The sequence below is a fragment of the Cottoperca gobio genome, chromosome 9 (assembly GCF_900634415.1).
Source record: "Cottoperca gobio chromosome 9, fCotGob3.1, whole genome shotgun sequence".
NCBI classification, from domain to species: Eukaryota; Metazoa; Chordata; class Actinopteri; order Perciformes; family Bovichtidae; genus Cottoperca; species Cottoperca gobio.
In genome coordinates this window covers 27186671-27210832 of record NC_041363.1, presented here as the reverse complement: position 1 = coordinate 27210832, position 24162 = coordinate 27186671, and the positions used below count along the sequence as shown (strand labels likewise).

General features: G+C 42.5%; 1 protein-coding gene across 1 annotated transcript; it reads left to right on the top strand.

Moving 5' to 3' along the window:
* The first annotated feature begins 677 nt into the window (after positions 1–677).
* LOC115013956 (titin-like) lies at positions 678–20957 on the top strand. The gene is made up of 11 exons (XM_029440538.1): positions 678–800; positions 6356–6492; positions 10983–11168; positions 13949–14120; positions 14394–14573; positions 14693–14815; positions 14909–14973; positions 15136–15166; positions 15457–15556; positions 16206–16299; positions 16384–20957. The coding sequence occupies exons 2-11, from the start codon at positions 6358–6360 to the stop codon at positions 19966–19968; spliced, it is 4671 nt and encodes a 1556-aa protein (XP_029296398.1). The 5' UTR covers positions 678–800; positions 6356–6357; the 3' UTR covers positions 19969–20957.
* The last annotated feature ends 3205 nt before the right edge of the window (positions 20958–24162 follow it).

The following is a 24162-nucleotide window of genomic DNA, read 5'->3' as shown; positions in this document are numbered from 1 at the left end:
TGAGAAAGTTCTTGAGAAAGCCTTATTATATTATTATGTATTTAATGTTCACACTGACGAGTTAAAGACCTGTAGCCTATACAGTATAATACAATACACAACATTCACAGAAGAAAGAATCTAAAAAAGAAAGATATGAACTCAGTTTACACAGTTCAAAGATTTGGAAACATAAATCGTTGACATTTGAACAGTACAATTTGTGCCGTACACAGAACAGCAGAACAGTAACAACAAACAATGACACACAACAGTACACACTCTTGTTTAAGGCGGCTATGGCTGCGGGGATCAGGCATTGTTACGATACAATTATTGTTTGTAGGTAAATTATTTTGCATCGCAAATAACATCTGCGAAACTTCACAGTCTAACAACTCACTCACAATTCACTCATAATAAGTAATTACATAACACATATTGAAATATGGAAAGAGTGTGAGTTATTTCTTTGCTGTTCAATTTATAATGTGCGAGTGAGTTGTGTGTGTGAGTCAAGTAAAATCCCAATGATTGGACAGTAATTTTACTTTTTATAGATGTATCATCTTTATTTTCCTGTATACCGTTACAGTGCTGCTGTGCTAAAGTCGCTGCTGGGTGATTCTGGGATTATTGGGGTTAGACTGGATTATAGTTTAGTTATATAAAGCTGCTGCAGGGGATTGGTGGCCGGAGCCGAGCATGCGCAGAGCGTCGACACTCACCTCACAACACAAGAAACCATAAACGTGTTTACAGGATTTAAACTGAACTGTGAGAGTTTCAAAGGAAAGAAAAGCGTCCCGTGAAGAGTCCAGGTGAGTTTGTGTGTCTTTCCGTGGCTCGGCCCAGCTCTGTTTGTGTGTGCGTGTGTGTGCGCGTGCTGGGTTGTTCTCTGTGCGCTTTAAGTGGAATTAGGAGACAGAAACGAGGACGGCCGCTGTATCAGCTGCGGTGTAAAGCAGCAGGCCGGTATTAAATGCACACTATCGGTACACGCAGTGCTCACAGCCACAACACTGGAGGGCTCTGCCGCTGCACAGAGCCAGCTACAGGCGACGAGCTCAGCACAATCATGTCGTTTTATCGGGAACAAAATGTTCTCCTATCCGAACTTGAAGCTGCTGCTTAATGCCTTTCCACGGCTCCTTATAAATTTACACAATGCTGTCTATGAATTATACTTTATACTTTTTTTTCTGGACAACTTCTGTTGCCGTCTCATTTTATTTGTATAGTTTTGAACACTAGTAACACCTCAAACTTGGTGAAATTATTAGCGTCATTTTAATAGTTTTCACTGTTATGAAGGAAACTGGAACAGACTTGCAGAGCGGAACACTTTAGTGGCTGCATGTGTTTAAAAGTGCTGGAGAGTTATTTTTGTTCCACTGTGCTGCTGGGACACAGAGGAGTCTTCATCACTCACTGAGAGCTGAGAGCACACACCCCCTACACATACACAGACACATACACACACACACACACACACACACACTCACATACACGTCCCAACTATCGTCCTTTGGAACGCCTTGTACCATTTTTACTTTCGCGCGGTTTTAGATGGTCGTCGGGCTGTTCCATGAAGACTTTGCGTGGTGATGAAATAAAAAGTGCGCACTTGGTTTCGTGCAGCTTGTTTTGCAGACTCGTGTGTTCAGTTTTAACGAGCCTCTTTTTCTCCAAGCCAGTAACATGCAAGTCAGCTTTGTGCACATTCACGAGAGAAGAACGAGCCACACAGTGGAGCCCGCTCACATTATTCTCTGAACATCTTGTGTTTGGAGTATCTGTGTCTTTTTGTCCCTCTGTGTGTCAAAGACTCCGAACCTTTCTCTCTGTCCACCTTTTATTTTTACAAGCAGCTCCCAGTACAAGTGTCAGTTGTAGCCTAAATTGTAACCAGGATGTTAAAGACCCACAGCTTAAAGTCAAACTGCTCTGTTAGGAAGCCTCTCTGGAATACAACTCAAACAGTTAAAAGAGTTTAGACTGGAAAACGTCACAATCATGATCCTAGATCCTCTCATCTGTGATATCACTGAAATGAATGCATGCCTCAACCTCCCCCTCCTCTCCGAGCATAATGTCCCCGTATACATCCAGTCAGGGGGAAACGTTCCTCTTAACACTTGACATGTAAGTGAAGAGTTGAGTATTGTTTTTAACACTCCATTTAAAGTCAGTGATGTGTTTGAGAAGCATAAACACCAATCTGTTCTAATGCCTTGTTGTTGCACATCTATACCTTCTTTTTAAAATTTGGATCTATGTCTACACCTGACATGGGCAGAAGACAAAGTTCATGTCACACAGACCGAAAACAAAAATTGGGACTTTTGTGTTAGCGAGGCTTATGTTGGCAGAATGGGAGGGACAGTAAAACGTCATGTTAATCTTCATTCACACATTATTCTAATATAGCCATGTAGTCACAGGAGACAAATGGATATTGGCCGTTGCTCTTTCAAAATTTAAAGGTGCAACCGTGCATCTGCGGGCAAAATATTTGCAGCCACAGCAAATAAAAGTCATATAAGAAGAAAAAAACATTTGCGGTCAATCATCTGAACCACTTCCTCAATACATACCTGGCTGTTATTTAACCCATTACGCCGATCCTGAGGATCAATTACTTAACTCAAATATAGTTTAATGAACAAATATTACTGGCACCACTACAGAAAATTGCAGATGAACCATTAATATAAATGAATTCACATTATACAAGCTACATCTGACTATTCCTGTAACAAATTGGGCAGAATTCAACACTCTCACCATACTCGGCCCTGCCTTATATGAAGTTTCCACCTCGTCTTGTTAACAACTTGAGAGTGGTGCCCAGAGTAAAGCTGTTTAAGAGGAAGGGTCCGGGTTATAGTGCATTCTTGGTATTGTCTCCTCCCTGGCCTGAGGGAGGGAGCACTGGCCTGCTTTCAGCCTCTACACACAAACACACCGTCAGCAGCAGCCACGTGTGTTTTCTCCCTCTCACAAAAGACAGACTAGACTTTCTGCTTGGCTGGTGATGGTGTGTGTGTGTGTGTGTGTGTGTGTGTGTGTGTGTGTGTGTGTGTGTGTGTGTGTGTGTGTGTGTGTGTGTGTGTGTGTGTGTGTCATTATGATAGCATATAATGGATATGGATGTGTACATGTGACCCTGTCACGCACATAAACTGAATCCCTTTAAAACAGCCCGGAGGACGTGCAGATGGCTGGATTGGATAATTTTTGTTTTTCCAGTATAACGTTATGATGATGAATTTAAGATCTTATCAGCAGTCGGGTTAAAGTATTTTGAAAATCCTCAGGGAAGTCTAGTTGGGGTTGCAGCGTGGTCAGCAGTACAAGGAGCAACAATCTAAGTGCATCTTTGTAAATTGAGGATCACAAAAAAATAAACGAGAGACCATCTTGTGATGGGATCACACCAACTGCTACAGTATGTGTGTCCAGGAGTCTGTCTATGTAATCTTGGGGTTAGATAGAATATTGAAAGATTAGGTTATTAAACTGTTTACAAACAGCAAGTCCTGCATAGTATACCTTTAGTGGACTGTCAGTATTTGAGGCCTGTATAATTGGGTAGCACAGTCTAAACAGTGACTGCAGTCGGCATGTATATAACTACCTGCTACAAGCAGCTGTATTTCACACATCAGTGTGCATTTAAATGTTTAGAAACTAATTCTGCTCTCTGTAGTAGATAACAGCGGCTTATGAATGGGTCTGTGGTATTCAAACTCTCTGCCCCGAGGGAGTGACACACACACACACACACACACACACACACACACACACACTTTCTGCTTGGCTGGTGATGCTCATGATGATAGTGTGAGTGTGCTGTTGGGGGGATAGGGGACAGTACAGTGGGATGTGTAATGTGTTGGGATGGATGCTGCTTTTAGTTAAGCACCATAGTGTTTGTTAAAGGAGCATGTTACTGTTGAGTCCCTGCATCGTTCATTAAAAGTCACTTATATAATGTTGCTTATAACTTTATAATTGTACATGGAAGTCCCATTTGACACTAAGGTGTGGAGTAACAGGGAACAATGAGTTCATTTGATCGACCAATCTCTGAATGAGATTGATGAGGTTTTGCCTCCAGGTTGTTTTGATGTTGTTGGCAGACATGTGCAGGCATCGACAGCCCCTGTGGGGTTAGTTTACATGCTGGTCCTGCAGGGAGCTCACTATAAATCAATATCACCAGCAGTGTGTGTGTGAGCACAACTTCAAAACTTTATGTTTCAGCGTAAATCAAAATCCAATAGAAGTTCCCATCATATAGGCGACTACTGACATACACAACGCAATGCTTGTCTTACAATAATGAACATGTGTTCAATGCTGAACAGGAAACATGGAGGGGAGGTTTGAAAAAGGCTCTGTGTTCATGCATGTGTTTCTGCCATTTGTGTGAGCAGGCAGCTGTTGGAGCCTGTGTGTGTGCATGTGTTGACGCCTCGTTCCCCCAGCTCCACCCTGCAGCCCCTGAAGCTATAGCAGTTGTTTACCCTGTTTGCTTCTGACTACAACCTCCTGCTAGTTTTATATAATTCCACACTACCCTGCCTAATGAATGCAGAGTGTGTGTGGGGGGGCGTGGAAAGTTAGTCAAACTGGTTTAGTGTTTGCCTTTTCCACATTACTCATTGTAGCATTTGTGGGTTGGTAGTAGAACATTATAGCTGTCTGAGGCTCAAACCGCTGGTAATCTGAAATGTTGCATTTATTAAAACACTTTGGATTAATTGAAGAATCCAGATTCATGTTAAATTATCAACAATCAAATCAAGCTATTTCAGTTATTCATGTATGCAAAAGATATCCCAGGTTTGATTTTAGACCTTCAACTACTTAAACCCTGCTCGAAGTATTTAATTTCACAAAAAACAATAAATGACTTGTTGGTGCAAATTGATTGGCAAATGCTAAGATTGTGCAGCAGAGGCCTGAAACAGACTTCAACACCACTGGTCTGAGATATCAGGTTAACTTCAGGTGCTCATTCATTGTCAGTGACCTTAATCAATCAACAATTATTATTATAATAATAATAATAATAATAATAATAATAATAATAATAATAATAATAATAATAATAATAATAATAATTTTAAAGTAATTTTCAAAAGAAATAGTAAGAAGAAAATAAAAGTTGTCTTCTTATCCTAACTAAAGCTAACTTTATAAAGTAACTTACACAGTGAATCAGTCTCACAGACCTAGACTACTGCTTGGTTCAGAGGCATCTGCAGGGGTCGGGGTTTTATCTGGTTTGGGATGATGACAATTTGTTAGTTTAGCGCTATATTTAATTTTAAATATAAAAATAAGGTAATGTTTTTTTAATTCATGGTTAATAAATAATTTACCGATCAAAACAAATGTTGTGTAGTGGAGCTCGTATAGACTCCCCTTGACTGGTTAGATCACTCACTTCTAATAAAGGGCTGCAGATGATCTGGAACAAAATCCATTTGTACATGACTGATATACCATTAATAAAGCCGTTAGTTATAACTTTATAACAAGCCCTTTATAAAGGGAGCCTTATTACAGAGTGGCACCCTATTAATAATAATAATATTATTATTATTGCTGTTATTGACAAACATGTCTCTTTCATGCAAATCCATGTGGACATTAAGTGGATTATGTGTCCGTTCTCTTCTCTCATGCAGGAGTAGCTAATAGTGGCAAAAGGTTTTGATATATCAAATTGTGAAAATATTTTTGCAATGGTATGTTTAAGTAGCACTGCAGCCATTTTCAACCATATCAGTTTTCTATCATTCGTCTAGAAGTTATTCCACTATATTTTGGTCACTGTTCACATTTCTAGACCGAATACGTCATATAGAGTAATATGGCCGTCTCCCCTCCTGTTTGAGTAATGTTTGATTAAAAACTACAGTGACCAGATGTTATCGGAAATTCTTTTGCGATTTTCCAAATGAAACAACATATTTGTGAGTTGTTGTTGGTTTTGGTCTTTTGATGGGATTTGTGTACAATATAAAAATCTGTAAAAACACCAGCCTTATCCTTAAAATATATCTGTTAACTTCCCCCCTTTAGTGTGATATCATTGTTTCTTCTAGTTTACTCTTCATCTTTAATCTTTCACAATAATGTTGAAGATCATACAAATGTTTTTTATGGCTTTCTTCAAAGGCTTCATTCAATCTGTATTAGATTGTAGGGGATATAAAAAGGAAGGAATACCATTTTCACTGCTTGAATAATGAGATTAGTTAAAAAACCTAAACTTCCTGCTGTAGTTTGAAGTGTTGTCTCTGTGACAACAATAATGGCTGGCTGCTCTTATCACTGCTGTGTGTTGTGTGTTGTGTAGTTATGAAGTTCCCTGTGGATCTCCTGGCTGATGTTAGCCAGGCGGAGCTGGAGCGGTTGGCCCACAGCTACATGAACAACCTGCTCTACAGCAACCCGGACTTTCCTGAGCAGCTCCGCCTCTCTGACTCCACCCAGGTAAAACCTCTCACTCCTGACTGGACCGGAGTGCTGTCTGTCAACCACACACGTCCACTCATTAAGGGCCAGAAAAGCAGCAGTGGACATTAATTAAGTACATTTACAAAAGTTCATTACTTAAGTATAATTTTGAGGTACTTTACTTGAGTATTTTGATTTTAGGCTACTTTATACTTCTACTCCACAACATTTATTTGACAAAATAAGTTACTAGTTACTTTACAGATTCAGATTGTTAATACAATATAATCAACTAATAAATGATGATGCATTGTTATAGACCCAGCAGTATTTAAAGTCATTAAAATGAGCTCCACTTTTACCGGCTGCACCATGAAAGTGATGAACATATTAATGCATTAATAATATAACTATACAAATTAATTAATATACCATATATTATCATGGATAATGAGTACTTTTACTTTCGGTACTTTAAGTATATTTTGATGCCAATTCTTTTGTACTTTTACTGAAGTAAATATTTGAATGCAGGACTTTTACTTGTAACAGAGTATTTCTACACTATGGTATTATTACTATATTAAGGTAAAAGATCTGAGCAATTCTTCCATCTATGCATGAAAGTCAGCAAGTGCAGCATTCTCAAAATGTTGGGGAAGCGCCCGCTTGTCTCAAGCACAATCCTAGATAGATTTCATCAGAGAGGAATGTTGCTACTGTATTGTATTTGCGGATATATTTATATTGTGGATATATGTATAATGTGGAAAAATATGAAAAATAGATTTATATTAATATAATTACTCATTATCAATTAATATGCTGTTATGGCTGGCAATGTTTGCATTTGGAAACAAAAGTTACGGATGTAACTACGGTTCTATGAATCCGGGATGACCGCCAGGGCCATTTCTTAACACTTAATATATTCTGTCTCGCACATGCGCTGGTCGAGTATTTATATCAACAAAGTCACGTGTGACTTTGGATGACCCTGTTCATGTATGAGTTCAGTCCTACAGAACTCGCAGGATCACAAGATTTCGAGTGACTAACAACTCTGGCGGTCATCCAGGATTCAAAGAACCGTAGTCACATCCGTAAATTTAATTTAATTTCATCCTTACTCACCGCCAGAGGCAGTGCTTAACACTGGATGACTCGTAACAACAGAGTTGCGAGGAATCCTGAGTACCCACCTCATAAAGGTGGAGCAGAGGGATTCTGTAGAAGATCCACGCCCAATGGATGAAGGGTGGCAACATTCACCCTATAGAACCTGTAGAATGTGGTCGTGATGCCCATGTGGCCCCAAAACATATCTAAGGGCACACCTCTCAGATTTGCCCATTATGTGGAGACACTCCTTGTGGAGTGGCACTTTACTCTTTGGCGGCAGAGAACAGCCAATCACCCTGTATGCATGGGTAATTACATCTACGATCCAGTGGGATAGACGCTGCTTTAAGAGAGCACAGCCCTTACTAGGATCACGGTAACAGATAAAGAGTTGTTCAGACTGTCGTATGCATGCAGTAGCCTTGATATAAGCTCTAAGTGCTCAGGGATAAGAGTTTTCTTCCTCGTCTCCAAAGGGCGGGTCAAACTGTGCTAACTGGATAGGCCGATTCAGATGTGAGCGTGCTAGCACCTTAGGGAGAAATGCTGCATTTAGCCACAAAGTGACACCTGAGCCATCCGAGTTCCACCTCAAACATAAATTGTTCACAGACGAAGCCTGTAGCTTGCCTACACGCTTTGCCAAAGTGATGGCAGGGAGAAAAGCAGTTTTGGCCGACAGCCACCTCAGCTCTGCCTGTGCCAAGAGTTCAAAGGGAGGCAAGCATAACAGCTGTGAGAAGAGATCCTTCCTGCCGGAGAGATGCCAGGGCGTTCCGGAATTGAAAGGCATAGAGAAGACCTTCTGGCCACATGGCCACAGGGTCAGTGCCTTAGCTTCCTGACCCAGAAGACTGGTCCTCTCCGTCAAGGAGAACCATAGGGGACAGTGGGTTGACATCTCCGAGGCAAAAAGATCTACCTCTGCCCTGCCGAAGAGCCCCCAGACACTGTGCACCACCTCTGGATGAAGCTGCCACTCCCCTGTGACAGGACAGGAGAGGAAGTCCGCAACATGGTTCCGCTCTCCAGGTAGATACACTGCCCATAGGCTGCTCAGGCAAAGGGCTACCCATGTCAGAAGAGCTTGGGACACCTCTAGCAACCATACGGATTTGGTGATGGTTTATATCAAAAAAAGTTGTGGTGTTGTCCGACCGGACAAACATATGCCTCCCTCTCAGATATGGTAGGAAGTGCTTGAGTGCTAGGTTCACACTAGAGAAGAGACACTGATGTGACAACCTGATCTTCCTGTGTCTGTGCCACTTGACGTCCAAGTGGAGGCTGTTTAGCCATCTCTGCAGGGGGCACAGTGACAATAAGGCCAAGGGAATGATTAAGGCAGCTGTCAATTTGCCCAAAAGGCGGAGAAACACAATGTAGGTTAAGGACCTGCCTCCTCGGAAGAGGGGAAGAAGTTGGAGGATGTTGTCCATGCCTTGAGCTGACAGACAGGCATTTACAGTGACAGTGTCCAGAGCCACACCAATGAAGGATAGGCTCTAAAAGGGGTCCAGTAAACTCTTCTCTAAGTTCACCTTGAGACCCAGCTGGGCCCTGTGAGAAGGAGCGCTGTGTCCTGGCTCGGCTGAAACTGGGATGGCACTTAGACACTTAGATCCCAACGCCCATGGTTGCCTGGTGGGAAAGTGAGCATGGCCACGATGGTAGTGGGCCGGCCTCACAGTGGTAAGCTGAGGCCCATGGTGGCCACTGGGGAGAGCAGGTGGCTGCTGGTGCCCAAGTTCCCTTGACATCAGGGCGAATACCTGCAATGAAGCATCACTGAGGCTGGTGGAGGAAGCGCCAAAAGCATCCTGCTGCAGGGAAGATGAGAGGGCGAGAATGAGGTGTGAGAGGAAGTTGCCGATACAGCCCATGCAGCCCACTGCCCACAGCCCATACAGCCCACTGTATCATTAGAAAACAGGTCATCAGTGACCAAAACATTGAGGTCGAGGTCACCTGGTATTCTGCCTCAGAGCCTCATCGGGGGAAACTATGAGGGAAGCGATGGTAGGCTCAATAGCTGGCATGTGGTCTAGGACACATTTGCTGCATCCTGCATGGCTGCCAAGGTTTGGCCATCAGATGTAAGAGAGGAGATACTCCTGTCTCTCCAGCACACATGCAACTCGGAAAAGGTGGTGGGTGCCGGAGTGTTCCTGCAGAAAGCACTAGCAGGCGTAGATTCTGACTGTCGTACTTCCATATGCAGGCAAGCCAGTGCCAATGTGAATGAGAACAGGAGCAGGAGCCAGTTCCAGAGGCATTGAAGGGCTCCTCCTAGTCATACTCATTAAAGTGAATGGCTGAAGCTGCTGGCAATATCCTCCTCTGGAACCAAATTCGCCATGGGTGGATTGGGTGCAGCAGCATTCTACGTACGAGCACCAGAATGGAGAGTCAGGAGGAGTGACTTCATCTTGGCCAGCTCACCACTTAGCAGATCCACCCTAGCAGACAGCTTGTCAGATTTAGCCTTCTTCTTGGGTAGTGCACCTGCAGTCTTTACGGCCAAACACCTAGAATGGGTAGGTTGCCTGGAGTCAACTGCTCAGACAAGGGGAGGCCAGCTTCATCCATCAGCTCCACCTCGGGAAGCCTAGCAGCTCTAACCGCACGAGGCATGATGGTGCAATTCATGTACAGGTCCTCCAAGAGGTCCTCCCTCATAAGCCAAGGCCAAGGCAAGAGAGGCAAAGGTCATGGCCCTCCTCTGGTTGAAGAGTAGCCATTCAGGTGTTACAGCCAGGAGAGCTAAACTTAGCAACAGCGGCAGATAAAACTCACCAGTTGCTGCGGGCTGCTACGTCAGTCTTGAACGAGAGCACTCTGCTGACTGTAGAAAACCAGACCAGGAAGCAGTAGCTATATGCAGTAAGAGGGGAGCGAGGACATTCTCTTCACTGGTGCAGTTGTGGGTTAACGTGAGCGAAATCACTCTGCAAACTATGAACACAGTTATATTTATAGAAGATACTGTACGGCACACAGTTTAGATGACAGCTAGCTCCTTTAACCGATGCACCAGTTAGTTTGAGCGAGAGCGCTCCACTAACTAATAAAAAAAATAGTAACAGTATACTGTATCAGCTAACTCCTGTTAGCCTGAGCGAGAGCACTCTGCTAACTATGGAACAGTCAAATTATAGGAAAGAATGACGAAACATGACGAGAACCAGCGCACAACACTACAGTGAGAGAGGAGCGAAACACTCTCTTCACTGATACAAAATGCTGTCAATCTCACTGTCCAACACTGTGCAGACACACTGTAGTTAGCACACAACAACCAATAAATAGCATTTTATTTATTGATATATCGTTCAAATCATACTCATGGAGTGAGCTGTGGTTGGGATTGGATTTTGTATACTGAGACGTGTGTCTGTTCTCAGGTCACCATAGATATTTCCAGTGTGGGCTTCGTCCCTCTGTATGGATCCAGTGATAAGCAGAAGATCCTGGCTCTCTTCTCTCCCACTGACCCCTTCACTGCTGTGGCTCTGTTCCTGCTGGACCAGTGGTGGCCAGTGGACGACATTCTCAAGACGACAGACCCTGCTCGAGATGGAGCTCTGGAGGTATGATGACATGTTTTCTAGCTAGGAAATATCACTATCACTATTCAAATTCATTCAATCTGATCAGAGAAATCTGCTGAACAATCAATGATCATTCTCCACTGACTAACACTAGTCAGTGGAGAATGATCATTGATTGTGCAGCAGATTATTTTTGTGAAGCGCATATCAAGGCTTGTGTTGATGACATATGTGATGACGTTCGAAGCCTCGCGAACCTGTTCCTGTTCGCGAGCGGGTTTGGCGTGCGATTCGAAATATAAGGGGGAGCGAACCGCAATTGAGCCCCCTCATAATCAACACTGTATTTGTGGGTTGTTGTCGTGGTATGCATTGTTGCTGTTGAGTTGTTGGTATTGCCTTTGTATTGGATCATTATGGAGCCAGCCAACTAGCAAAACAATTGTTATGCACGGCAGCATCATCTTCCTTGTGAGCAAGTAAAGATATCAAATCTAAATCTGTTGAAAAAATTATGTACATCCAACGTGTACATTACACATCCCTGGTGGAGCAGGCGACCCACATTCAAATGCTTGCTGCAGTGGCCCGGGGTTCAAAACAGACCTGCTGCTATTTGCTGCATGTCATTCCCCTTCTCTCTGTCCAATCTTAAACTGCATCATTGAAGGCGTAAAAAGCCCACATTTTTTTCCAGGCACTCTCCTCTCATAAACACGTAATAACACAATCATCAATCTTTATTTTTAAATAGAACATTATAATCAGTCTTATATGTATTTTCAAAGAATTTTCAGGGCAAAGATACTTTAAATCCACTGGAGCCTTGCACTTCGCCAGAAGCTTCGAGTAATGAACCCATTTTCAAAACAATTGGCTGAAGTGGTTGAGTGCTTCACACACCTAAGCCATGCCATTATAATCACTCTGCCGGTTTTACATTTATTTTCTACTTGATGGCGCAGTAGAGCAAATGAAGCACCATGAAGCTTCGGCCCATGAGCAAACCAATTGGATGGAAAGCTTCAATGCTTCATGAAGCTTCATCTCGCCATCACTACAAAATACCCTCTCTAACACATAGTATCACTGTTATCACTCTGTGAACATTTATTTAGCCTAGTCCTTGTAAGATAGCTATTCTCCATCACACTAGCAGAGAGCCTTTGATGTGTCACACTCTAATTTTCCCACCATGTGCAAATGACTAAAACAGAGTTCGCTTTGACAGATTTCCTTTTTTTTAATGATAATGGCCAAAGAATGACCTATTGTTTCTATATTGTGAAATAAGGGTGTAGGAAAAAGTACCGATAAAGTACAGTGTTTCCCTGCGCTGCGCCCCCCCCCCCCCCCCCCCTGAAATTCAAGTTTTGTTTTGTTTTTATATTCACAACTCACTTTTCACATTGAACAGGTGCTCTTTTATTAAATAAACTAAACGCTTATGTTATTTATCTAATTTATGTACACGTTTCAGTTGCTTTGCGTATTTACATTCTCTCCTCTACTCTGCTTTGCGAAGGGCGGAGATCCGCTTCCGAACCCACACACACACACACACGCGCGTGCACACACACTTACAGTCAGAGACAGAGTGGAGGAAAGGTAAGGAGAGATCTTAAAAAATCTGCACCACGCACAGACCTCATCCAGCCCAGGCAGCATCCCCCCCAGAGCAGTTAACCTAGAGGAAACACTGAAGTAAATTACAAACCTTGTGTACAGTTAAATGCAATAGGCCTAATTGTTTCAAAATCTCACGGCACACCGGGATTTGTCTCACGGCACACTAGTGTGCACCATTTGGGAATTACGGCACTAGACTGTACACTCTGGAGCAATACCATGATGTCACATTAAAAATGTCAAAGGTTGAATTATGTGTCACTTTAACATTATGTGACATTACATAATACCATGACTTGGAGGGGGATGCTATTGCAAGTAAGAGAGAATGTCAACCTGAGTTGAAATATAAATACCAAAAAGAGATTGTTTAAAGTACAGTTTAGAGCTGTGTTGAGATAATATTTGGCTCTAATTAACATTTTGGAGATGTGCTGACTAACTTTGTCTGGGTTCAACGTAGTGTGAGAATAGCCTGAAGCTGCAGATCGTAAAGAAGAGGATTACATTTGTTTTAAGTCTGTCTCAACACAGCAGGCCTACTCATGTGATAAGTATATTGATAGAGGTATTGGCTGATGTGAAGGGATCCCTTCTTATTGCCACTTAAATGTAAGAGACGCAGGACAAATTCCACGGTCCTTGTTCTGTGCAATACTGAAGCTAATCCGAGGCTTCAGCAGTCTGATGCTTAACAAATCAAGTGGGGATCTTCCAACGTTACAGTGTTTTTAGTGCTAAGCTGCATCGAAGGTGTACTCACTGGTAATCTCATGTAGGTTTATGTGGCAGTGTACTGAATATACTCATTATTATTTCTAATATGATGCCAGGTGGAGAGAGGGAGAAAAGATGAACAGAAGTAGGCTCTGACAATCACGTTTATGGATACTTTCAATTAAGATCATTTGTGAGAACAGTAGAAACAATCTTAATCTATCCTTTAATACTCATGTTGAGCATCACCTCCAAAAAGCCTGTGTTGCTTACAGTTGGTTCTTCTGTGTGTTTCACTGCTTACTAATGTTAAAATGATCACACAGAAACATAGTTTGAGTAAACCTTAAAAGGAAATGTCCAAAGTTTTGTTTGTAATACTGCACATCTGTTTAGATGTGCAGTATTACAAACAGGTATGGCAGGGTGCTATTCTATAAAGAATAACATATTTTTCCATGTGTGTCCCTCAGGTGGAGACAATAGGAGAGAGAATAGTTTTATACATCCTTAACCGTGTAGTCTATAGAACCAAGGAGATGAGCTCTGAGGAGCTTCCCTTCCTCTGCCATGGAGAAAAAGACCATGCAAAAATCCTCTGGAGTAATGGAGAGGCTGTTGGCTTCTACTCAGTCAAACCCTCAGGTACTGTCTGACATGTTAAATGCATGTATCTCCACATATATGCCCCAACTCTTTAGTTTGCTTTCAGTTGGTATCTATTTAGGAAGAATTTCTCTATGTTTTAGAGCTAAACTGTGCGCGCTGTCCTTCTAAATGATCTTCTCACTGCTAATACCGCTCTGTGAGCGGTTTGTTCAGTAAATATGTTTGCATCCATACAACACCTGGTTTAGTCCAGTTGTGATAATTGATTCATTCCTTTCTGCCAATGTATGCTTTTTGTTTCCCGTGTAGGTAGCTTTTCTAATTCTTTTTCAACCAGAAGTTATCAGCTCCCTGTCATGGACTCCATATATGTTAGAAAAGGTCAGCGTGGGAAAGGCTTTGGCCTCCAGATGCTGGAGGACTTTGTGTTCAGTTTCAAAGATGACTGTCTGGGGTTGAGGTACCCCCTCACAAAACCCATGTATAGAGGTACATGAGTACACCTTATTGATATGTACAGTGTGAATCTACTTTCTTACAGCCAGCAGTGTTTGTGCTGGTGTTTCATAGAAGCACAACACCTTCACCTCACTCCTCTTTGTTTGTAGTGTGTGGGAAGTACCTGTGTCAGTACCCAGGACACACTGAGCTGCTGTGGGAGGTGGAGAGCATAGGTGGGCCCAACCAGAGGACGAATATTTCCAGCAGGATCCAGGCCATGGATCAGAGTGGTAATAAAGCTACACCTTGAATCAGTATATTTCTAAAGATTTTATCACCTTGTAATTGTCAAATCTATCCTGCATGTCTTCCTGTGTTTTCAGCAGTATCCAAGAGTCTGTCATTCACAGAGGAATCACTTGAGATTACTGAAATGACTGAAGAGGATGTGTGATGGAGGCAATTAGCACTCAAATAAAAGAATCTGAATCTATGGAATGCACAGTGGAAATTGTGGTACATAATAATTTTTCTTCAAATTTGAAAAATGTGTATTTGAGAAACAAATAATTCTACAAATAAAAATAATCCCTGTGATTTTAATTTGTAGGAGGAAGTGACAGTACTGAGCGCTACCAAAGGTGAGCACTTCATCAGTTCACATCTACGCTGTAGACTTTTCCTTAGATTGTATATAAAAGGTTCTCAATGCGGCATTCAGAGCATTAACATAGCAGCAAACAACTATTCTACACGGCCCCGTTCCCCTTCAGGTTAGTGCTGTTAGCTATGTCAGCTGCTAGCTGCCGGTTATGTTAAGAGCCGTTTGGAAGCAATCCCTCAATCATAGATATGCTCTGAATTCCGTATAGAGAGCCTTGAATGTATGTATCACTTAATGTAATAATGGACATTGTACCAATTGTATCAGAGACAGAAGTGCCCCTTACAGCCCGGGGTAGGAGCAGTGGCTCAAAGCGAAGAATGACAGGACAAAAGATTGCAGAGGACATGTCAGAAAAAGTAATCCGGTATGTGTCAATTAAACCATGTCACTCCTGAAAACAGCATGAATATTAGGAAGTCCTATTTCAGATGCTCGAATTATATGACCTCTCCATTCAAATAGCTGGAGATCTAAAGTCTTCAACTAAACATGGCTACTAATCCAAAGTCTTGCTGTCGGCCGAGAGCATTCATGGTCCACTGTGACATTTCCTGAAGACAACTAAATGTCAACATTTGATTTGTGCACGTGTAAGACCGGTGCAAAGTGGTGGATGTGGGGTGCACAGACACCATTCTCCTTATTACAGTTCAGTGTAGCATCGAAATGACTTTATGATAAAATAGTTACATAATGTTGCTTTAGGAGAACAGCACTGATTTGGGTTACTGAAAATAAAACGGTGTTGCTATAAAATAGATTCATACATTGAAATGGAAATCCACAAAGGCTGAATGATGAATGATTTTATTAATGACTCATTAGTAAATACAATCAAGAGGAAAGCAGCAAATTCACTCCTGAAAGCAATACAGTTCATTATCTGTTGTGGCTGCTTTGGAAATAAGGCATCTTGTCAGAGTTCAATGTCGAGTGATTCATTTTCAACAATCTGCTCTTTGGGCGTCACTATATAATGCTTGAAAATAACAGGTGATATCTAACATCTTTAGAATTGAGGATATTGAAGCAGAAACCCCCAGAGAGGAGCAAGTTTCTTCGCAACAGAAGACAGACCTGCATGTCTCTGAATCGCTGCAGATTGAGGTGTGTATATGCAAACTCTCCCTTGCATGTTTGTCTACATGACCAGTACAGCAATTTGATTCAGTTTATTACGTTTATTTTTAGGGTATGTTCAGTGTGGCTCCTGAAGAACAAGAACAGGATGTAATTGATACTGCAGCTACGATGTTGGATCAACAAGAGCTCGAAGAAGCTGATGTTACATCAGCACCTGCGACTGAGGAGCCACAAGAAGAAGAAGATGCCTCACAGGATCTGAACAACAGCTCTTGTGACTCGCAGATAGCGGTTGAGAATGTGGCATCAGGAATAGAGGAAGAGTGTCAGAAGGAAGACACTACAGTTCTGGTAGTCTATGAAGAAGTACACAAGGAAGCAGAAACTCTGGAAAAAGTGGGAGAGGGAACTCAAATTGGAGTCACTGATGAAAAGTTGGCAGAAAGAGTTACACAGCACGAGGAAAGTCTATCAACATGTGCAGCATCAGAGAATGGTGAAGCTGGAAAAACAGGAGGAACCGCTGCAAAGGCCATAGAACCTGTACAGAGTAAAACCCCCAGACGGAAGTCTACACGGCATAACAGGGTAGAGAAGGAAACTACAGCCCAGGATCAAGGGATCATTTTGAGAGGAAGAACTGTAATGAACGCATCCAAAACCAAACGCAAATATACTCGAAGCAGCCAGAAAGTATGTGAAGAGGTCGATGATGTTTCTACACCTAAAGTAGTGGAGGAGTTATCTGAAACTGAGGGAGAAGAACCAGAGGAAGTGACCTCCATAAAAGAGGATGAAGTTGCTGTAGAAGAATTGACAGAAGAAAAGCAACAGCTGGAAGATGAACAGGTGACGAATGAAGAGAAGACAGAGAAACAACAGCAGCCGGAGGTGGAAGACCCGGCAGTGAAGGGGACTTCCACTGAGCTTCCACATACAGCAGACACTGCACTGACAAAGGAACATGAGGATGAAAAAGTAACAGATGAATGTGAGAAAGAACAGATGCAGAATAAACAAGATGTCTCTGATGATGAGATAGAGGAGCCCCCTGTTGTACATAAGAGAGCTTTTAGAGGCAGATATAAAGTCTCACCTAGACCCACAAAACAAAGTCTTGAGAAACCAGAGGGAAAGCACACAAATGACGCAAACCTAGGAGCAGGAAGTTCTGCTGAGGAACAGAAAGCAGAAGAACAAGCAACAGACAAACCCATGGAGGAACAAGAGGAGACTAACCAAACAGAAGAAGAGATATCCACTGTAGTGGAAGAAAAAACTACTCCAAAGGCAGAGGAAGCAGCAGAGGACGTTACACCTTCAACTGAGGTGAATGTGGAGGAGAGCAAGGAAGTACATGGAGAAGAGACTGTGTCAGTGATGGAAGCAGAAAAGGAGGAAGAGGCAGTCAGTGTTACTGGTGTGAAAGATGACATGACACAAGAGCCTGATACGATTGCTGCTTCAGAAACAGTCGTACCTGATAAGGTTCCAAGTGAGGCTGAAGAGCCTCAGGTAAACAATCCCAAGCTCCAGAACGTCACTGTCATCTTAGTGGACATAAAAACAACCTGCCATCATCTTAGTGCCAAGGAGGCAGAAGAAGCACCAGTTGATGGAGAGAGGGCTGCTCCAAAAAAGCAACAGGAAGAGGAGGGTGGATGGAAGCAGGAAAACATTACAGATTGGGATGAGGAAAAAGGTGAAGCAGAGGAAGCACTGGTTATTGAAACAAGAGAAGAAAAGACAGTTGAAGCAAGCTGCAAATCCACAAGTGGAAGCAAACAGCAGCAGGAGGAAGACAACTTAGGTGAGGACATTATTGCAAAGGAGGTGGAGGAAGCAGAAACAGGCACTGAGGAGGTGGAGGGAGAGATGGAGGTTGAGGCAAAGGATGCAGTCACAGTAACAGTTCCTGTAGAGTCTGCAGTCTGTGGCATATGTGCAGATAGAGAGGCAGACATCCCAGTAGGAGACGATGCTGAAGAGAATCTTCCACCAGCTGAGGTAGATGAGGCAATGAGCTTGGAAGAGGAAGAAGTACCAGTTGTTGAAACCAGAGCTCTGAGACGTAGAACTAAAACGAGCACAGCTACACCAAAACGCACAACAAAAAGAAGCAGCAAGGAAGTGGATTCACAAGAAGCAGAAAACTGTGAAGAAGTAGAACCAGCAGTGACAACACGAAAACTGAGACGTGGGAGGATATCTCCACCTAGTGAAGAAGAGGCAACACCTTCAGCAGAGGAGCAACACAGTGAGGAAATGGCAGCCCAGCTTTCTGATCTCCAAGTGACACCGGCTCATGACGCCCAGGAAGAAATGGCAGCTGCAGAGGACGGGCTTCCTGTCCAAAAGACTGCTGAGGCAGAAGAGGAGCCGAAGGAAGAAACATTGGCACAGGAGAATGTTCCTGTGGGAATAGAAACAACGGAGCTGGAGAAGGTGATGGTGGAAGAGGAAGGGTTTGAGGATAAAGTGGAAGCAGTTACAATACAAGATACAGTAGGGGGAGAACAGTCTGAAGGGGCAGACAGATCACAAGAGCCGTTGACAGCAGAGGACGACGAGGCAAAAAGTGTGTCTGAGGAGGAGGAAGCACCAGTTATTGAGAGAGATCTGAGAAGCGGTGAAAAGACAGTCAGAGTCACAACAAGACGCAAAACCACAAAAAGACAACATGATGAGCAAGAGGAAGAGGTAACTCCAGAGGAAAGCACAGAAGAAGATGAACCAGCAGTAGAAACAAGAGTTCTGAGGAAGGGAAGGAAGTCTGCTGCTGCCACACCTGCACGTACATCCAAAAGAGCCCGCACACAGCGTCAGAAAGAGGAAGAATCTACTCCACTTGAAGAGACTGAACAAGAAGAAGAGGCAGGGCAGGAGGAGGTGAAGGAAGAAGGAAAGAGTATGGAAATGGAGAAAGACAAAGAAGTGGAAGAGGCAGAGCAGGTGAAGGAGGAAGCCGCAGTGCCTGAACAGGACAACAACAGTGTGGAAGCTGTGGATGAAATGGCCATTTCATCAGCTGAGGTCGAAGAGACAAATGCAGCTGAGGAAGAGGAAACCACAGTCATAGGAGAATCTGCTGCTGCTACAGCAGTGGGATCTGACCATGCCACCGCTGAAGAAGAGGCTCTAGTTGAAGAAGCTTCAGCTGTAACAAGAGCACTGAGGAGCAAAAAAAAAACTTTAGATGCTACACCATCACAAAAACCCACAAGACAGAAAGACCAAGGAGATTCACCTCGCAGATCCGTACGAAAAAGGCCAAGAGTGGATTACAGGGAAAATGAAGATGAGGCTGAGCGAGGTGTGACTGACAAGGAGCGAAAGGTTCAGGAGGAATCGGATAAGGACAAAGACACCAAGGAAGCTGAAAGCTCTGCAGATGAACCGACAGGGAAGCTCAATCTAGAATTAGATACAGATGAAGAGGTAGAGACAGCAGCTATAAGTCAAGAGGAAGAGGAAGATGAGCAGAATGTGTCTGAGGAAGAGGTGGAGCATGTAGTGACTGGAAAGAGAGTTTTAAGAGGGAGGTCAGTCCCTTCAGTAATAATCACAACCCCATCTAGATCCAGACGCTGCAGTGCCAAAGTTGAAACAGCAGAGGAGTCTGAAGACGAGAAGAAGAGAAGAGGTACCGAGGTTACTTCAACTCGCAAATCCAAGCGTCTCAGCAGAGTGTAGAATGATTGACAGCGACACAAACGGTCACAAAACTGGGAAAATGCAAAAAAACCAAACATAATTTCATACTTTTAGCTGTAATGCAAGCGTCTGCAGTGTGCAGACCTACGGTGTAGGCCGACACACAGCTGTACGTTCTTCATCTTCTCTGCTTCTGCAAATGTTACACCACGTTTCAGCATTTAGCTTGTTCCTGTACGCTGTGATAGACCCACCTCTAGCACTGGGAGCACTGGGAAAGGCTCCAGCCCTGCAAAGGATACGAGTTACTGTCTTGCTTTGAAGCGACTATGTCTACAATTCCCAAATGTATCCTTAATTAAACCATGTCTCATTTTCTACACAGACATCAATTTTATATATATATATATATCAATTACATTGTTGAGTTAAACACCAGGTTTGATCATAAACAAACTGATGGACAGTGGATTTCTTAAAAAGCCATATTTCTTTTAACACAAAGCTCTGACAAGTTGGGAATTAATATTTTTATATTGTAAAAATGTGAAATGTCCAGTTTGCACCGTGCAATGCGACAAATCTCTCAACTATATTTTGGTAATTTTTTACAACGCCCCATTCCACAAGATCCAATTAGAAAGATGGTGAAATAAAATGAATTGATCTTTTTTAAAACAGATTTGTACTTACAAAGGAAACAGCCATTTTACAGGTTCTTTGTGTACCAAAGAAAACTACAAAACTAAAATTACCAAAACATGTTCTTGCTTCTTGCAGCTGTCAGAACTCAGGTCTTAATATTAACATGTTTTTATATACATCTCACATGTAGAGATCCATCTTATATCATGCGTTACTTACTTTGTGAACTGGAGCGTTCCAACCATTAGAGAGGACATGATGTAGTCCAGGGGTCGGGAACCTATGGCTCTTTCGATGACGCGATATGGCTCACAGACAATTTTGAGCTGACATTTTTTAACATGATTAATAGGTAATAAATAATTGCACTGTGTCATTTTAAAGTAAAACATTTAGCAGCCGATTTGTTTTTAGTTCTCCCCTCTCCTTTCCTCCGCTTTGTCTCTGGCTGTAGGTTAAGGTGTGTTCACACGTGTGTGTGTGTGTGTGTGTGTGTGTGTGTGTAGGGGGCGGAGCCCCGCCCTTCGCGAAACCGAGCAGAGCAGAAACTGCACAAAGCAAGCAGTAGACCGGGGGGGTCAAACTCAATCACAGAGAGGGCCAAACACGGTCCACATTTATTGAACAGGATAAACATAAAGTGCAAAAAGATATGGAACATATTTAAGTCAACTGCAGACGGATTGCTGAGCAGTTCAGTTTAAATTTCTGAGCTGCAAATGCTCAGTTGATCAGCAGAATGCTGTCGGGAACACAGCGGTGGAGATGTTTGTCAGTGTTTGGAAACACGTAGTGACCAAAGTTTCCTTCTGCATCCGAGTCTCCCACAGGCAGCTCGGCTTAGAACGCTCTCACTGCATCACACATGTCCGTGATCACACGGCCCTGAAGCTGGAGGTTTAACAGTGAGATGCTTCGTTATGTCGCACAAACAGTCCCGCTCACATCGTCCCAGAGATCTGTGGTGTGTTTCCCTTTGCTTTCCAAAAACTTTCATTTCATTTACACATTTAGATTCTTCCTCAAATGTCTTTCCCCGTGGTTGTGCCATGCATTGATTTAATTACCAAAACCGGTGGGCCAGTTATGACAGATATATGATATTTACTTGCGGCCGGATATAATTGCCTTGAGTTTGACACCCGTGCAGTAAACACTGAAACGTGCTCATATATGAGATAAATAACGTAACAGTTTAGTTTATTTAATAAAAGAGCACCTGTTCACTGAAACACTGATACCTCTATTAGTACTCGGAGACGTGTTATATTAAAAAATGCACGCATAAAGTTGCATTCAAATTTATATGGCTCTCAAGGAAATACATAAAACAATATTCGGCTTTTATGGCTCTCCCAGCCAAAAAGGTTCCCGACCCCTGATGTAGTCCATGTCCTCGGTCGTGTTGTTTTTAACGATGTGGTATTCTTTAGTCAGACGTATACATCGTGTCAGTTTAAGTGTTGCTTTTGTTGTTTGTATCATTTGGAAGCTAACATGTATTTAGCTGATGTAAAACTGTCTTCCTAAATGTGTTTATGCTTTTTAGGAGATTTTAAGTCATTAACTCTTTATTTCCCCGTGTGGACATTTCTCTGTGAACTTATTTTTCCATGAAATAGTGGCAAATAAAGATTTCTGAAGGTAATATTTCATAAACGGAGTTTCATTGTTCAATCATGACACACACACTTACTTTTCTGATCACTGATCGAGTTCAGAAGGGAACTCTGGGTAACGGGTGTAGATTTGGACTTTGGCTGCTTTTCTTTTCATATTCTGGATGTTCAGTTATTAGCCACGAAGATCACATTGTTTTGATCTCTTCAAAATATGAATTTCGGTTGAGGTCAGATAACACATGAGTTTATTATTAATATTTTCATTGATAGTTGAGATACCTGTCAACCCTCCCGTTTTTCCCTGGATTATCCCGTATTTTTAACCTTCCAACAAAAATAAAAATAGGCCTAATTTAAAAAAGTGTAAAGTGGCCTCCGGTAGAGCAGGTGGCAGTATTATGTTTAACGTTAGCTGAAAAACGTTATCCGCCAGTAAACACACAGAAGAAGAAAACAGGAAGAATAACACAGAAGAAGACGAAAACATATGGATGAGAGTCACAGTGAACGGGAGATAGATGGAGACGCAGCTGTACCTGCCAAACAAGTTAAAACTTTATGTAAGTACCAATGAGAGGAGACCTTCTCTTATTTATTAAAAGCAGAGTCAGGAAAACTCGTGCTTTTTGTAAAGTGTGCCATTCAGATGTTAGCTTTGCACACGGCGGAATAAGAGATGTTCGCCAGCATGAACAATCGTCCAAGCACAAGCATGTCCAAGAGGCACAAACACATCCACTGTCAATGACTTCATGTGTGACAAGAACTGTGTCGGAGATAAACCAAGTGACCGAAGCTGAGGGAAAGATGTCGATGCTTTGTGGCAAAAATAATGTAGCCTTCAGCTTCTGCGTTGATTTCAGTCGCAGTGTCGCGGACATGTTTCCAGACTCTGACATCGCAAGGAAGTCCGCTGCACTGAAGTCGATGCCAATAAAACTCCCGACTGTATAAAGAACTATCAAAGTAAAAGCCTGTCGTCCTGATGGCCTCGTGGTCCAACACAAACCATGGGACCCTTTTTCTCACTGTGCTTCATACAGAATACATGTCAAACAATGAACCAGGGCCTCAAATTATATTTTCTAAAACTGCAGACTTTAATATGTTTTGGTTTGTCTATACAAAAACCATCAGACGTGTGTGTGTGTGTGTGTCTCATTGGGAGACATCAGAACCTCCCATTCTCCTCTATTCCACCACTGAATGACTTCACCATGTGGTCGCTGGCGCTTGCAGCCTGTGGGCGTACAGTATTGTGATGCATTTAATTAATCAAGCCAATAAATGGTGTTTTAAGTGGTTACAGACTAGTTGGGTTATAGAACAGAGCGTTTGATTTTCGCTTATTTAATGGAATTAATAGCTTTTCCAACTTTCAAAATCGGCATTTTGCATTTTTGTGATACAGTAGTGATTTAGGGCTTTTAATTTGTTATATGGATTTGTTTATTTGTTAGTCGGTAAAGACTTGCATAACCATTTTTAACTCCATAGTGGAGAAGCATATTTTTTTTAACGTTTTAATAATCACGCGTGTATATTTTGTATACTTCAGTTGCCTGTTCTCTGTGCAGCATAAAGTTTACAGGACAAAGTCTCAGGACACCACCACATGTGCAATAATATGTTCAGTTCAGGGAACTGTTGAATTGTTCCCTGAACTGAAACAAACCTGCAAATCATCTTTGAAGTTAGTTATCTCTTTTTGCTGGCCGGCGTCAATAAACCAAACCCAAAGCTTTGAGCAGCACCACAGGAAGGAAGCAGTCGTGTGTAAAGTAGCTGTGTTGCTAATCCGAGTCCGATACGATACGATACGATGAGAGAAAGCAAGGCACAACCCTTCAATCTGGAAATGTATTTATTCTGCCCCTGGGGTTATAAAGCAGAATGCAGAGCACGGCAAGCGTTCACAGCAGGACCTACACTGAGGGGCGGTTACATCAGCGCCCCCCCCCCCCCC